The sequence below is a fragment of the Gallus gallus genome, chromosome 6 (genome assembly GCF_016699485.2).
Source record: "Gallus gallus isolate bGalGal1 chromosome 6, bGalGal1.mat.broiler.GRCg7b, whole genome shotgun sequence".
Lineage (NCBI taxonomy): Eukaryota > Metazoa > Chordata > Aves > Galliformes > Phasianidae > Gallus > Gallus gallus.
This window is the reverse complement of record NC_052537.1, coordinates 10,326,810-10,343,459: the sequence shown is the minus strand read 5'-3', so window position 1 is coordinate 10,343,459 and position 16,650 is coordinate 10,326,810. Positions and strand designations below refer to the sequence as shown.

The following is a 16,650-nucleotide window of genomic DNA, read 5'->3' as shown; positions in this document are numbered from 1 at the left end:
CAGCTCGAGATGTTCTGTGATTACATGCTTCTGTAGCAGCTGTATGGACTGGGTATGCAGACAGGGCAGGAAGCCTTGATCCCAGAATCTCTGGGAATACAGAATACAGAATCTCTGGGAATACAGGGAACTGGAGAATACAGTTTTGGAGCCTGGTTCCTGCAGCTGGTGGTGTAGGTGGCATGGTAAATGGTGTCCCAGTGAATGCAAGCTGTCACTTGGCTGGCAGCAGCGCGGTGGGGATTTAGAGGTGCTGAACAAAGGAAAGACTGGTTTGGACACATCTGCATTCTCCAACAGCAGCCGGGTATGGGGCCCACGGGAGAGTTCACAGCTGAGATATGTGGCCTGGTGTGTCATCACAGCTCCCATCTGTGACCCGAGGTACCGGATGGTGCCTTGCAGCCTAGCAGTGCTTTGTAGACCTAATAATTCCTTGAGTTTATCTAAATGATTTTTTTTTCAAGCCAAGTGAACTCTTGGCCTGTCTGGCATCAAGTTCCATTGAACCGTGTCCTGTGCTGCTGTTCTGTCTGAGTGTCCCTAACTATTTGCACTTTGCAAATGTTGGGTTTTGAAATAGAAAATGCCACTCCAAAGCCAAGGACATGCAGAATGGACCACACCAGACTGAGGACTGGGCCCCAGATGAGGTGGGGAGAGGTAGCGTTCGAGGTGACACCGAGCCCCCAGCAGCCCAGACACATGTCTGGGAACGGAGCTTTTGCCGTGGAGAAAATCATAAGCCTGGTGTGTTTTATGTCATTTTGCACATCCGGAACTGGTGGTAGGTGCTGCCAAAGTGGTGGGAATGTTCAGTGCTCTTTCAGCCACAGCCCAGAGCCACTGCTCTGGAGGCAAGGGGCCTTGGGTCCCCAGCTTTTATCTTTTCAGCCCGCTGCCTCAAGTATCCGGTAGAGAAATGGTGCAAGAGGATTGGTTCTTCTATGGCAATAAGTATTGTAAAGCCTGGTGAAGCTTGACGTGCCTGCGGATGTTCTGCAGCTCCCACTGCTTATGAAATCACTAAAGCTTCTCAAAAGTCACGGGGCTCCTTTCCTGCGGGAATACAGCTGCTGTCTGTGGCAGTGTGGCTGAACTCTGATGGGCTCAGTTCAGCCTGTGCTGGTCGGGGCTGGAGAAGATCCTGCTTTCCTCAAGGAAGATGGTGTTGGTGTCTTACCTGAGTGCTCTTGGCCTCCGGGGTAAAACCCCATGGCAATCTCAGTGAGTAGGGGCACAGAGCTGCAGTTTTGTGTCAGAGCGGTGCCACCAGTTCAGCTTTTAAACAGTGATGTGTCAGACTTATTTCTTGAGCTCTCAAACAGAAATGAGCTTGATGAAGGGGCACATTGCTCTGCCCTGTTGGCTCACAGCGCAGGCTGGTCACAAGCCTCAGCTCTGAGCAGCAGAGCCTGTATTTTTGATCTTGCGACTTGTAGCCCAATAGAGCTCAAGGGAGGATTGCCTGATGCTGTATGGTGGGTTATTCTTCGCTTGCAGGAATTGTCATTATTTGATGTGGTAATCCTGAGCGTGACCAACCCTGTGGCTGTGCAATTCCTTTATTTGCAGTTTTCTCTGCAATTGAATGGACACGCTCACTCGGTATCTGCGGGTGTCCAGCCCCAAAACAATGGTGCAGACGCGACTTATGTTCCCTTGTTTTGCAAGAGGACCATATTTTGTACTGGCTGTGGTCCCATGGGTCTGTCAGGTGTCTCAGCATCATCCAGAGCAGCCTCATAGCATACATGGACATCAAAGCAAAGCACGTCTCCTCCTGCCCTGTAAAACGTCGTATTTGCAGCATGCACATGAGCCAAACTGCTGAAAATCATTTTTATTTTATAACATCAGTCCTGGTCTTCCAAATTAATCGTGGAAATGTGTGATCACAGAGTGGCTCACTAGTTTTAGTGGGTCGAGGAAACCAGATTAGCGACATCATCTGACCCGAGATATTAAAAACCAAAAATCTGATCTGGGTGGCTTCAGAGAGGCAGCTTTAATGCGCAGCCCACTGCTTTGAAGTCATACTGTCATGATATCAGGGCATGATTGTGAGGTGACAGGCACGTGAGCTTGTGTATTGAGCCTGATATTTGTGAAGATTGTATAAGACCTGATTGTGTCCACATCAAATGCACAGACGTACTAGAAGAAGAGTGTTTTAGCAGCGTTCAAAATGAGGGTCTTGCTAAGAGCTCAGAAATTCCTATGTGTTAAGAAAAGAGTACTTTGGCTAGCCTCACCTTGAAAACTATGTGTGTTAGCAAAGTTTGGCATTTCAAAGCGTCTGTCTGCAAGCTGAAAGCCTGCTTGTTTCAGGTAGCTGGGAGCTCTCTGCTGGGCCCCTGGTGGTCTCTGTGCTATGTTCCTGGCAGGGACGAGGTGCTGTCGCAGCAGTGCCAGGGCAAGCAAGCAGCAAAAGGAGAGCTTGCAAGGACCACACGTGGTCTGCTCGGGTCTGTGAGAGTGCTGAAGAGCCTGGTCTGGTGACTGGAGACCCTGCTCGTGACAGGGGGGTTGAAACTAGATGATCTTTGAGGTCCTTTTCAACCCAGGCCATTCTATGATTCTACGAAGGAGGAGGGGAACCCAGTTCAGCAGCCTGCCTGGTGTAAGCAAACGCTGGCACCCCCAGCAGGATATTTAGTGACCCAGTGCTGTGTTACTCAACTAAACCTTATTATTTTGTAATATCTTTATCACTGCCTGAAGCTAGTGCTCCATCCTCCAAGTCCAACTGCAGCAGTGGGATCCTGGGACCTGAAGCAGGCAGAAATTTCCAGGGTATTGCTGGCTCTCTGGGGGGCTTTTCCTGGGAAAGAATAGAGCCAGTTTTGAAACACTTATCGTCATAGCCCTTTCCAGCAAGTTACACTGATATTTGGGAAAAGTCAGTAGGTTTTGGGTTGCGGGAATTAAATCAGGACTTAAGAAACTCTGAGGTTTCTCTATCTGCCCTGATTCTGATTGTAAAAGTGAGCCATCAATAAGCAAAACCCCCCTCTTCATGCTCTTCCTCCTTTTGCATATGATAGGTTTTCTTTTCTGCAGCAAATGACTCTCGTACAGAAGGGTTTTCCCCTGTGGTGGTGATGGACTCTTGATGTCAATGCACCCATTCTCAAGGGCAACCACGGGAATTGCCCTGGAAGAAGAAATGTTCTACTTAAGTAAGAGACCCAGAAACACAATTTTTATGCATCGAGTTCAGCTAACAAGAGAAAGTCATTTTTTTAGTAAGATGGCAGGATGTAGGAGAGGGTTTTCAAACTAAGGTCTGTCTCTGTAGGCTTAAGAGTGTTTGATTTCAGATAGCGTCCTGTGCAGCTGATGGCAAGGACTGGGGTTGGTGTGAGTCCTGCTGTTTCAGACGTGTGGTGCTGGGGATGCCTCACCTCTTTAGCAGCGAAATTGCTCATAACATAGGAGCAAAATAGGAGGGATCTGGTACCAGCAGGTAGGAGGGGTCTAGAGTTAGAATCACAGACTGGCTCGGGTTGGAAGGGACTTTGAAGCCCACCCAGCTCCAACCCCTGCCATGAGCAAGAGTGCCACCCACATCTGGAATTGCTGCTGGGTTGCTTTCCCAAGCTCCAGAAGATGCTAGTGTGAACAAAAAAACCTGCTCCAAGATGTGCATGGTGCAGATTTGCAGCAGCGTCTGCTTTAAAGATAATAACCTCATGATGTCAGCCAGGTAGGAACGTGATAGCACAGACGTTATCGTAGTCCCTGCCGTGCTGGGTAGATCAGCGCCTTGCAGAACCACGTTGCAAGGAAATCAGCGTGCTGCCGGAGTTCCTGCTGACACAGGCAGCAAAGGGGCGTAGAAAGGATATTTTGAGTATGTGGGTTTCATTTCTCTGTGCTGAAATACCTGCCTCTTCTGTTGTCATTTGCAGATAAATTGCAAAAGTGCTGTTCCGCATGCTGGAGCACTGGAGGGCTGTGCAGTTACTGCTCGGGCATCGTGCTGCACTGAGCAGCTTCTCTGCAGGGCTGGCATGGTGGGCATTTACATAGCTATGGTGGGCAGGCACAGGGGCGAGTTTAGGCACTCCCACCGTGGTGCCAGACCTCTGCGAGGAGTAAAGCCGCAACATTTACCTTTGTGTTTTGTGAGCAGGGGTTATCTTTGGTGGCTGTAACCTTCTACATGTGCTCATTTAGTCCTGCTTCAGGAGTCCAGACCCCTGGGGACAAGCATGGATTCGACCATAATGGCGATGTCTCAGCTTGCAAGCTCCAAATGCCCAAAAAGACATCCCCCCTGCAAAGCAAACTAACAACTAGCACACAAAAAAATACCAAAACAATCCTACCTGGTTTGGGGAGTGGAGGCTTTGAAGGATGGGCAGTGTGCTGCGATGCCTGTGGAAGGTCTGTGTATCAGTCCTGTGTGCCTGCAAGCAATTGCAAGTGGAGAATTTCACCTCTGGTTTGCAAGCATAAAAACAGGCTGATTCTGATGGTTTTAGCAAAAGTGGAATATAAATTGGGTGTGAAGTTCTGAGTCTAGCTGATGATATCTCTGTGGTGGGAGTTTGATCTCTGCTGGGATGCTGGCCTCTGAGAGAGAGAAGAGGGAAGGAGGGTGGTACTTCTATTATGGAATGGTTTTCACTTAGATTTTTAAGCAGACAGAGCCCTCTGTTGCCTGCAAAACACCGGGTCTCCAGTGAGTCCTTCTGCCTTTGCTAAATCGGGCTAAAATGTTAATGACTCTGAAAGCAGAGGGGGAAAAAAAAAGGCTATTCTGCAAACACATTTAAAAGTGAACTTTTTGTCCCCCATTCCTTTTTTTTTTTTTTTAATCTCATCAAAAAACCCTTCTCTGACACATAAAATATGATCACTTCCCTGCTGTGACTTCAGATGGAGAAATATTTACCTAGCATGACACAAACTGTGGGAAAGCCCAGCCCAGCCTCCCCCCGCCCTGCACCAAAGATTTGAGAGGGATGAACCTGCATCAAGCAGAGTGTGGCTTGGGGAGAAAATATTTCTGTGTTTGCTCCTGCTGGGACTTTTCCTTTCCCATAACTGACACCAAAGGCAAATATTTTCCCCACTGTTTCGCCAGTTTTCTTCCTATTTTGCCATGTTGGTTGTAGCGTTTTCCTGTACAGCAAAGTTCTCAGCGTTTGCTGCAACTGCTTGTGCTGATTTGCAGTGAATGTACTTGCCTCTTCTGTCCTGGCTGAGATTTTCTGTTGCGTTCTGTTGAGTGCAGCAGGGTAACAAAAGCATTTTGTTTCACTCTGTTTTCTTTAGGGATCAACCAATGTGGTTTACCAAGCCCATCATGTCAGCAGGAGTAAGCGAGGACAGGTTGTCGGTACCAGGGGTGGATTCCGTGGCTGCACAGTTTGGCTAACAGGTATTTTCATCCGCATCGCTGCACACATGAGAGCTGCGTGGACAGATGAGGAGGATGGCTTGGAGGTGGTGATTTGGGGTCTGCAGGCAACACCAACACTCCTTGTGAGCTGGTGCGAATTTGCCAAGTGATTGTGCACCAGAACACAGTGTTGGCAAAGTAAGGTGATCTCTCTGGCAGTGGCTGCCCCTAAATAAGGCTTTTATAAATGCTGCAGCTATTGTTGGGGCTTCCATTTGCTGGCTCCCTTGACTGAACACATGGAAAGCCCTGCAGGTTGCTCTTGGTGTTCCAGGCTGAGGAACCCTTGGCTCAAACTCACCCAGCCCCTGGCAGCAAAACGTGCCCAAGGTTGCCTAGAGCAGCATTCAGAGATTTTCTTGCTGGGTCAGTGGAAAGTTCATGGGGGCACCTAGGGGTCCTGTGTTTCAGAAACCTTATGGGCAGCAGAACAAGTTGGTCTTCCTGTCTGAAAAGGAAATACAGACAGTGAATCGTGCCAAAAGTGAATTCTTGCACAGCATTTCATGCACCTTCTGATGTGCTGCCTTTCTCTTCTGCTTTGGAAAACAAACTGAAGATCTGGGGCCCAGGGAGCATTTATTTTTCTCCACTGACATTTACACAACTCTCTTTTTTGGCACTTGTCCAGATGTTTCTTTGCTTGTTAAGTATTGCTATTCTCTTTGACTCACAGAAGATGTTGCAAGACATGAATGGAAGGGTTTGTAAAGCCATTCTGATTCACCTCATCAACGTGTGTGCTGAACACTGGAATAAAGCACATCTCTGTTTTGTTCTCCTCTTTAATCTTGGAAAGAAGGCCTGCATCTGATCTGTTTTAACACCATTTCTGAAGCCAAAACATCTTACCCAAGGCAATTCCCTTCTTTCTAGTATCAATTAAGGACCCCGTATGTGAAAAGTTTGAACTTCTTTGACTGATGATTATTCTTTGAAGTATAAAATGGTCTCCTAACTTCCTATCCATTCACTTTTAAGAGACCACGTGGGAGGTGGGAGGACACTACGTGGACTGTACAGATTAAATGTGCGGGTGGACAGAGCTGGGTTGGGATGCATCCACCTCACTTAGCATCGACGACTTTCTGCTGGTGACCCCCAGCCATCCTGTTCCTGAGCCTCACTTTCAAACAGGAACCTCACTTTGCTGTCCCCAACAGGCCTTTCTGGAGCCGGTAAGACAACCATTGGCTTTGCTCTGGAAGAGTACTTGGTCTCTCATGGCATCCCCTGCTATTCCCTGGACGGCGATAATGTTCGGCACGGCTTGAATAAAAACCTGGGCTTCTCAGCTGGGGACCGCGAGGAGAATATCCGCCGCATCGCAGAGGTGGCCAGGTTGTTTGCTGATGCTGGGCTTGTCTGCATAACTAGCTTCATTTCTCCTTTTTCAAAGGTAAGCTGTCTGCATCATATTCTGCTCTTTCCTGAGCTGCTTTGATCTCATGAACGCTCCTGGGAAAGATGAGTTCATATAGAGGACCTTCTATATATGCCACCAGACGCTCTTGTATCTTCTTCACTATTCTGTGTGATGCCACGGGTGTACAAAACTAAACACCATCAGTAGAGTTTTCTGGAGTGCCATTTGACAACCTTTTGCTTTCAGTTGTATTCAGAATTGGTTAAAGGCTCAGTGACATTTGAAATCTTATTGTGTAGGCTCCTACTATTAACTTTGTAGCAGAAGAAGCATAAAACCAATAGCCTGTCATAGTGCCATCAGTATTCTATTTGAAGAAGTTACTGTATTTTTGTGCTTCCTGAGAATACCAAACGTCTGACAGTATCAAGCCAACACAAACAGTTGCTTTTTTAACACAGAGCAGATAATTATTCACATCCCAATTTCTGCTGTCCTATTTAACGAAGAGGTCTTCTAAAGTAGCTTCAAAGAGAAGGGGGTAACGGGAATAAAAGCCCTTATTAAAACTGGTTGAAATTTAATAAATCTATACCAGAAAGTAATTTACCTCTGTCAAATTTCAGAAAACGTCAGAGAGCAGGAGGGTGCTTATTGCAATGCAGCATGTGCCATTTTCCCACCTTTCTTCTCACAGGATCGTCAGAATGCACGGAAAATTCATGAGGCTGCTGGGTTGCCTTTCTTTGAAATCTTTGTAGATGCTCCTCTAAATATTTGTGAAAGCAGAGATGTGAAGGGCCTGTACAAAAAGGCAAGAGCCGGAGAGATCAAAGGTATGGAAGAATGAGCTCTTAATTTGCCTTTTGCTTTCCAAAGCTTCAGAGAGCTAATCTTTGCAGCTCTGCACATAGAAAATCACGAGGTGGGTTAATAAAGGCTCTTTGTGACACACAAAGGTATCCTGTTTCCCTAATCTTACTGTCACAAGTGTCACTTAACAGTGCTGAGCACATAGAAAATCACAAGGTGGGATGGTAGAGGCTCTTCGTGGCGCACAAGGGTGTCCTATTTCCCTGGTCTTACTGTCACAAGTGTCACTTACAGTGCTGAATGCTCGTTGTTTGTTTGTGTAGTGTGGACTCTAGGGCATGGAATATTACATTAAGTATGTTTGGTTTGGGTTTAATTGTCAATAGGATTCACAGGGATTGACTCAGACTACGAGAAGCCCGAATCTCCTGACCTGGTGCTGAAGACAAACATTGCGTCAGTGTCTGAATGCATCCAGCAGGTCGTGGAGCTCCTGCAAACACAAGTAGGTCACTTATTTTTACCACCACCACTGTCAGCTTGTAAACTGGCTTCACATTCTGGGTTCTTGCTGTGCATTTAAAACCAGCGTTACCATCGCTCTCTCTCTTTCAGAACATTGTGCCCTGTGCATCAGTTAAGGACGTTTTTGAGCTGTTTGTACCCAAAAATAAACTTGATGCTGCCCGAGCTGAAGCAAATGCACTGCCGTCCGTGGAGATCACAAAGGTACCATCTCGTTTGAATGCTGCTCTGTAACTCAGTCCTTTTGCTGTTTGAAGGGCAGAAGTTTTGTTCAGTGCCTTATTTGCAGGATAGTGGAATGGTTAGCGTCGGAAAGGACCTTAAATCCTATCCAGTTCCAACCGCTGCCATGAGCAGGGACACCTCCCACTAGATCAGGCTGCTCAGGGCCCCTTCCATCCTGGCCTTGAGCACCTCCATGGATAAGGCATCCACAGCTTTTCTGGGCATCACCACCTGTCCCAGTGCCTCACCGCTGTCTGACTACAGAATTTCCTCCTAACATCTGATCTAAACCATCACACCGACGCCACTTTTTCCCCTTTAGGAACATCCTTTATGTAATGCAGTGAGACTGCTTTTGCAGCAGATGGGAGGGAAAAGCAGCATGACTTGGTGACAGAGAGCTGTCTGGGTTTGTTTTGTAGCTGGATCTGCAGTGGGTGCAAGTGCTGAGCGAAGGCTGGGCCACGCCACTGAAGGGCTTCATGCGCGAGGCAGAGTACCTGCAGGTCATCCATTTTGGCACGCTGCTGAACGGTACGGGCCCACCTTCGTGTTCACTCTGTATGTATGTATATAACATACGTATGTGTGACTCATACCGTGCTGAGTTCTCCTGGGGTAAATAAAGATGCAAACCTCAAACCAGGGGAGGCCATCAGGCTGAATTTCAAGTGGGAGCAGGGGGCAGCTGCTGCTTGGAAACGAGGCCAGAGTCTGATTTTGCTTCTCTTATTTTCATATTTCCCCGTTACCTTACTCTAAAATAAATTGGATTTAGCTGTTAATTAGCTTTAATTAGCCAGGGGTTTCTGTCTCTGGAAGAGGCAAATATATTCAAGCAGTGCAGGTCAGTTCTCGAGTCTGGTGTGGTAGATCTTTGTGTCCCAGGTCTCAGATAGAGATGTGATTGTCACGCGCACAGTGCACACATTGGGTTTTAGACCCAGCAGAGGTCTCCAGCCTCAGGGGTTTGGGATCTTGGTGCAGGATGCCCTGTGGGGAGTCTTGCCCTCCTCCCTGAGGACCCTGATACTGCCGCGGTCATGCAGGGCAGCAGCTTGGTGCTGAGGTCTGCACTGACAGAGCAGGGTCTTCAGGTGGGTGTCTGGAGCAGTTCCCACATGTTTTTGTAGCTTTTGTCACACTTTGAGGAGCAAATCTGGGCTGAAGTTTTCAGAGTTGCTTTGATTCTGCAAAATGTAACGGGTGTCTGTGAGTGTTAATTATCTTAATTATGTTTGTGTTCTCCCAGGAAAGAACCTCTCTGTAGCTGGTACGTATATAACTACCCTTAGGTTATATGAAAATCACTACAATTAGAGTTTCTGCTATAATTTTTTTTGCTATTTAAATTATTAAGACTGGACACAACCACATCTTGTTTATGATTCAGCTGTTTACCCTGCATCCTACTGAGCAGTCCTCACAAAAATCCCAGTCATTTTGTAATTACTCACCTTCACTGGAGTGATTTTTATTGGCATCTTGCATTTGGATGTGGAACATGGAGATCTTCAGCTTCAGTGTCGTTTGTGGGTTTCATAATCCAGCTTTTTCCATGCTGACTTTATTGACTGATCGTTGGCTAGTTATGTATAAAATAGATATAATGTTTATATTTAATTAATGTTCAAATATTAACATATTTAATAAGATTATTCAAATAACTTCATATATTTAATTGGTTGATTGGTTCATATGTGACAGTAGTTATGGGTACCCAATTACTCAGCAAGGTGCTTGAAAATTGCTGCCTGTCAAGCGAATTATATCTGGTCGGGAATTAAAGCAAATGGAACCATTTAAAAAAGATTAAACGAAATAGTCAAAATCCTCCAATTAAGGGTCTCAGGTGTCCAACGTGATTTCTGTCAGATCCAAGCAAAGTGAATCAGTGATTTGTGATCTGTTTGTTCTTGTTCATGAATGGCAACCCATGAAAGAGACTGATCTCAGTGTGCTAATGCTGGCGTGTCCAAGTAGAAGAGGTCTGAGTGGAGGTTGTTGTCCTGGAAGAGGACATGAGAGCTATAGCCAGGGCTGTGATCACCAAGAACATTGAAACTCTGCAGAGACTTTAAAACAACTTACTGGAAAAGAACAAATCCTTCTGAGAGAAAAAGAGAACAGTGAGATACTCCAGGTGTCCTTGGGGCATCTCTGACACTGCGATAAGGAGCTTTCTTTGCCCACTAATGTTGGCATTTGTTAACAGCACAGAACAAAAATTGGGCGGGGAATAAATTCATGTCACTGATGGTGAGTCCCTGAGATAGTAGTAGAAAACTTGGCCTTCCTCTTCAACAGGAGAATTTGTGCCTCTGAATGCCTCAGTGCACCCCAGCCTCTCCTACCAACCCTCTGTAGTCCATCCCAAGTGCCAAGAGGATGCTGCTTTAGGTCTTTGGAGGACACTGACATGCACTCTTCTCTTTGCAGATGGTGTCGTCAACCTGAGCATCCCCATTGTGCTGCCAATCTCAGCGCAGGACAAGCAGCGGCTGGAGGGCTGTGGGGCACTGGCACTCAGCTACGCGGGGCACAGGGTGGCCATCCTCAGGGACCCTGAGTACTTTGAGCACAGGAAGGAGGAGCGCTGTGCCCGCATCTGGGGCACCACCTGTGCCAAGCACCCACACGTCAAGGTGGGTTGGTCCCGTCCCTCCTGCTGCTGGAAACCTGGGCAGGGTCAGAAGTGTGCACAGGAGAGCCAAACCTTTCCAGGGTTTCCATATTGTTAGCCCTCCAGGCCTAGCTCCTCTTGGAGGGTCAACACTTCTCAAGCATGCAGGAGAACTGAATGTTTAGGCTTACATGGCTGCTTAACAAGAGCATCAGTCAGATAATAAATGATTCAGAGGGATAGTGATCATGCTGCTAAGGAGTTGCTGCTTTCATTTCCTCATCTTTACCAGTATACCAGCATCCAAATGTTTTTAGCACAGCCAGCAGCTCAAAGACTTCCTGAACCTGGGGGTGTGATGATTTCCTAGAATCAACAATCATTAAGCTTGGAAAAGACCACTAAGATCATCTAGTCCACCAACAGCCCGTCACCACCATACCCACTAAACAAGCCGTGTCACTCAGTACTGCATCTACCATTTCCTTGAGAACCTCCAGGGACAGTGACTCCACCACCTCCATAGGCAGCCTGTTCCAGTGCCTGACCACTCTTTCTGAAAAGAGTGGTGCTGTCAAACACTGACACCGCAGACCCTGCCTGTGCTCCTTTTAGCTGCAGGCTACTCCTCGATTTGCCTGTCTCATACTGGAAAAGGGCTTGTTCCTTACAGTTATGAGTTCCCATCTTTCCCACTGTCATGTAGCGAGGGACTGTTCCATGTTACGCCAAGTGACGTGAACTTCAAAGGCCAAAGCAATGCTAATTCTTTTCTTCTAGCTTAAAATACTGCTGTTAATTATTTAGCAGCAGTTGCTCTCTTGAAACAGGCCTCTTTTTGTTTTAGTTGTGAAAGTTCAATGATGCCGTCGGTGGTGAGAAAAACGGCTGTGACAGTGCATTAAGGCAAATTTGAGGATTTCATACGAAGCCTTGTGGTGCAATCGTAGGTGGGTCAGCACAGGGTAATGAGGTCAGGAGTTTCATTTCTGCAGCTGAGGGAGATTTCATTAAGTCGTGGGGCTATGCACGCCCAAAGCAGTGCCCCAGGTGGGAAACAGCATTTCCAGCGCTGGATGGAATGAAGAGTGGATGACACAGTGGTGTTACTATCACCAGAGTGCTGCTTGCAGAGGGAAGGCTTTGCAGGAGCGAAGGTTGAGATGGAAGAAAGGCTGTGCCACGACTTCTTGGCTCTGGGCTGCAGAGGGGAGCACAGCACACAGCTGGGTGTGGTGGTGCAGTCACTGGTGCCTTACCATTTTTGGTGGTAGTTTTGACCTGCAGTACACAAAGAGAGAAGGGATCACTCCACAAGCAGAACCATGCCTAATGTGTTTTAGAGGAGAGTGGGAAATGAGAGAGGGGGTTTTTTTTGTCATCCTGATAACACACGTGTAATTCACAGATGGTGATGGAGAGTGGAGACTGGCTGGTGGGGGGAGACCTCGTTGTGCTGGAAAAGATCTGTTGGAATGATGGCCTGGACCAGTATCGCCTGACACCGCTCGAACTCAAGCAGAAGTTCACAGAAATGAACGCCGGTGAGTGCCCTGTGTTAGTGCCAGTGACACTGCTCCCCTTGCCAGGAATTCTCACCATCAGTGCCGTCATTTTGCCTGTGCCACTGGGTCATACTTCATGCTGTGTTGTCAGAACCCCACAGTAGAGCGCAGACCTTTTGCGGCCTGCAGCTGTGTCATTTCAGACTGGAATATTTCAGGGAAGTGTTTCTAAGTGGGGTCTGCCTAAGGGGGTAGGCTGAGAGGTAGGAAGTATGGTGCACCCTGAGGTCAGTCATGTCCTTGTGAATTCCTGTTTCGGAGCACCAGAGGTGTCTGTGTGAATAGCCCTGGCTAAGGAGCACTTCTACGAAGTGCAGCTGTACATGGAACAGCCAAATCTGGGAGCTCTGTTGTGTAGCTCTGGCATTGTAATTAGAGCCATGAATCTTCTGTTATACCTGACAGCTCAGGCTCTTTCTCATCTCTGCCACCCCAGACACGGCATTTGTAGTGTTCCTGCAGGATCAACGCATTAGGACTAATCAGGTTTCACATGCAGAATATGATGTTAACTCTTTCTACCTCTCCTGCCACACTGTGCCACAGTATCCCAGCAGCAGATGCCAGCCCCTTAGACACTTGTTTCTTTGCTGTGTTCAGAGGGGAAGAGTGTGCTGGCCTTTGTGAAGGTGACATTGTGAGGTCGTGGAGGTGACAGATCGCTTAAGGAGCCAGAAAGCTCCTCGGGGATTTGGATTTGTGTCCAGTGCCAAGGCAGAAACAAGGCAGGATTGCTGATAGGGCTAAAATCAGCCCCAAAGGAAGGATGTGCATTGAAAAGAAATTTGACAGAGCAATCCGTAGGTGCCATACACGCGTGTTTAAGGTCTGTTTCATGTGAAGATAGGATAGCAGATCTGTGCCTGTCTCCTGACTGTGTCAAAATGTACAGAGCATTTAAGCGAGGCAGAGCAGAGTGGAGCTCAGCACAGGCCCGTGACCCTCTCACTTTCCTGTTTCAGATGCTGTCTTTGCATTCCAGCTGCGCAACCCCGTGCACAACGGGCATGCTCTGCTCATGCAGGACACACGGCGCCAGCTCTTGCAGAGGGGTTACAAAAACCCCGTGCTTCTCCTGCACCCCCTGGGCGGGTGGACCAAGGATGACGACGTTCCGCTGGAGTGGCGGATGAAGCAGCATGCAGCGGTGCTTGAGGAGCACGTCCTGGACCCCAAATCCACTGTTGTTGCCATCTTCCCTTCTCCCATGCTCTATGCCGGCCCCACAGAGGTAAGGTAGCTGTTGGATGCTTGCTGCTAGGCCCTGTCTCTCTGCATTCAAATAGCAAATCGCTTCCTCTATTCACGGTCGCGCTGGAACAAAATCGGTTCCAGTCCGGCGTTTCCCACTGACATACGTGTCCACAGAAAAGCTGAGATGTTGCCATAGGTCCACGCAGTGTGAGATGAATCTCTGTGTGCTGACGTGAGAAGTGGCATGGCTGCTCACGTCTCCACCGTCCTTCCCTGCTGCACGCGAGGTCTGGCTGGCCAGGAGCTCCTTGCAGTCAGTGCTGTTGTTGGGTGTCAGCGCTCCCTGTCTCTCCATCCCAGGTGCAGTGGCACTGCCGGGCTCGCATGATCGCTGGCGCCAATTTCTACATCGTGGGGCGCGATCCCGCAGGCATGCCTCACCCCGAGACCAAGAAGGACCTGTATGAGCCCACGCAGGGAGGGAAGGTGCTCAGCATGGCGCCAGGCCTGACCTCGGTGGAGATCATCCCGTTCCGTGTAGCAGCTTACAACAAAGTGAAGCGAGCTATGGATTTTTATGATCCGAAAAGGTAACGTGAGCACCGCAGTCCTCTTTTCTTTAGCCTACAAAGCTACTGGGGAGGCATTTCACCACAAGTGCGGCTCGTTTGGAGAAAGCATCTCCCTCAGGAGACGATGCTGCTGCTGATAGGAACCTCAGCATGGGGATGTTGCTGGTGGGGAGGTGGCACCGGGAGCTTGTAGCTGCATTCCTGGCAGGGCTGAACAGCGGCACTGGGACAGCTCGGGCCACTTGGCTGACCTCACCCCTTCTCTGTTTTGCTGCAGACACGATGATTTTGACTTCATCTCAGGAACACGCATGAGGAAGCTGGCTCGCGAAGGGGAAAACCCACCTGATGGCTTCATGGCCCCCAAAGCTTGGAAAGTGCTAACTGAGTACTACCAATCGCTGGAAAAAAAGAATTAACGCTACTTCTCCTCCTAGAAATACTTGTATTAAGAGTGAGCGATGATTGATTGATTCCCTATGACAGAGATCAGCTACATGGCATTTTCACTATTCTGACTAGTGGGACTTTCCTGCCTGGATCAGAGTAGTTTTTAATAATCAGAAATACTTTGAACTGAGTCCTCCTCCCCTCAGAGCTGGAGGAGGATGGCAGCCGGCCCTTTGCTTCCAGCCTGGTGCAGCTCCAGGATGCCTGGTGCAGTGTTGGATGGGGCCAGCTGGCTCATTTGGTGCTGCTGGGGACACCGGGGCAAATCTGCGCACCTGCATGGAGCAGAAGCAATGAAGTGTCCTTCCTTTACCCCTTGCCCAGCGCTGCCCCAAGAGAGGGAGCAAGGAGTGGTTGCTGCTGGCCCTCAGTGCTTGGATCCAGTTGCTGCTCGAGGTCGTGCCTTAGACAGCACTTGCTAACAGTGAGACTTTTTAGTGCCTTTTTATAAACAGCCTCATGGCCGAGTCAGTGCCTCACCATTCTTTTCTTCCTCCTGCTTGCCCCCCCCCCCATTAAAAAAAAATCGGATCTGATCCTGATGCTCCAAGTTCGCTTCCCATGGGGATGCTGGGACTCCCTGTGCTCATAGCCCAGTGGGCACCACGGCAGCTGTGCGGGGCATCACGCAGCCTGGGAGATCGTTGAGAAGATGCTGATCACACAGGACAGTGCAGAGGGCGGAGCTGGGGCTGCCTTTGCCTGCTGGAAAGCTGCAGTGCCTCTCTGGTTTTCCCCTGCCATGGACTTGGCCATCAAACCTCGTGTCTTCCCTCCGACTCGTGCTGCTGTGGTGTTGGGAAAGGTGGGCAGCGCCTTCCCTGACCGCCGTGCCTTCAGTCAGTTCCCCGGGGCCACTCAGCACGGGATTCACAGGAGCTGCTTTCTGTGTGCCTTCTTTTAATTACAAATGGGCCCACGCTCAGCAAGAACAGCCCCGGTCCTGCTGGTCACTGCACATCAAGCGACACCGCAAGCTCAGACCTGTTTTGCTGTGGCCACGGTGCAGTATCCAAGACTACATACGCAATTGGGAATATTTTTGTAAGAAGTGTTTTATGTTTCACTTGTCACCTGATGTTGGGCTTTTTTTTTTGTAATCTTTTTACGTGTTCAAAGGGAAGAACAAAAAGCTGTGCTATACCTCAATGCCATGCTGCAACGACCCCGGCAGTAGCCGAGCGCGCGCTAGCACCAGTGCCTTCCACACGCAGGCCCTCTGGCAGGGACCTGCAAGACAAAAGCAAGATGCTGATTTTTTTTAATTGCAATATTGGCCATTCTGAAGCAGCATTTAGAGCTGTTGCCTCTCATCCCAAAAGAATCAAGCAGAGCAAGACAATGTACTTAATCCAGACGGTCACAGCGAAACGCAATTCTTGTATTGTTCTTTTACAATAGCGTAGTATACCAATTACCTCTGATTAAAATAATGTGGACTAGTTGGTTTTTTTTTTAGTGTATTTATTAAAGACATGAGACTGGAATTTGTACCTCAACTGATGCATCTCCTGATTTAATATATTCTGACCTTGATACTCTGAGACACTCACTTTTAGTACAAATAAATATTTATATGTGTAAACTAATGCTTGCATTGTGATTGTTGGCTCACGTAGTCGGACGAGGCGCACTCAGCAGCGCTGCGGTGCCTGCCGCTCCCAGACCCCAAAGCACCCCTCGAGATGAGTTTCCCACACTCCAGAGGGGGTTTCCCATCTCCAAACCTCGCTCAAATAAGGCTGTAAAGCAGCATTTGCAGAATTCAGAGATGCACATGTGAAGGTTATGCACTTGCATATATCCTGCAATTCCCTGGCAAGCTGCCGGGAAGGGCCCCCAAGGTCTGGAGGAGTCCTTGGAGAAATGAGAATGGCTCAGCTGCAGAACTATCCCTCGGGCAA

The 16,650-nt window shown here is 48.4% G+C and overlaps 1 protein-coding gene and 1 long non-coding RNA gene across 8 annotated transcripts in view; one reads left to right on the top strand and one right to left on the bottom strand.

The window, feature by feature from the left end:
• Positions 1-16,335, top strand: part of PAPSS2 (3'-phosphoadenosine 5'-phosphosulfate synthase 2) — a 37,040-nt gene extending 20,705 nt beyond the window's left edge. For 5 of the 7 annotated variants that reach the window (XM_040702865.2, XM_040702863.2, XM_046943265.1 and 2 more), the window contains 12 exons: positions 5,287-5,392; positions 6,577-6,812; positions 7,477-7,615; positions 7,979-8,097; positions 8,208-8,321; positions 8,765-8,876; positions 9,595-9,615; positions 10,782-10,987; positions 12,374-12,509; positions 13,493-13,761; positions 14,085-14,314; positions 14,574-16,335. In XM_040702865.2, coding sequence (XP_040558799.1) covers positions 5,287-5,392; positions 6,577-6,812; positions 7,477-7,615; positions 7,979-8,097; positions 8,208-8,321; positions 8,765-8,876; positions 9,595-9,615; positions 10,782-10,987; positions 12,374-12,509; positions 13,493-13,761; positions 14,085-14,314; positions 14,574-14,715 — 1,830 coding nt within the window. In that variant the 3' untranslated portion in view covers positions 14,716-16,335. The remainder of the gene's footprint in view (positions 1-5,286; positions 5,393-6,576; positions 6,813-7,476; positions 7,616-7,978; positions 8,098-8,207; positions 8,322-8,764; positions 8,877-9,594; positions 9,616-10,781; positions 10,988-12,373; positions 12,510-13,492; positions 13,762-14,084; positions 14,315-14,573) is intronic. The other 2 variants (XM_040702864.2, XM_040702866.2) reach the window with 1 other exon arrangement.
• Positions 3,325-13,386, bottom strand: LOC124418077. The gene is made up of 3 exons (XR_006939676.1): positions 13,053-13,386; positions 7,390-12,246; positions 3,325-4,415 (listed from the first exon to the last, which is right to left on the bottom strand). It is a non-coding gene; the product is annotated as an uncharacterized LOC124418077 (long non-coding RNA).
• Positions 16,336-16,650: the final 315 nt, after the last annotated feature.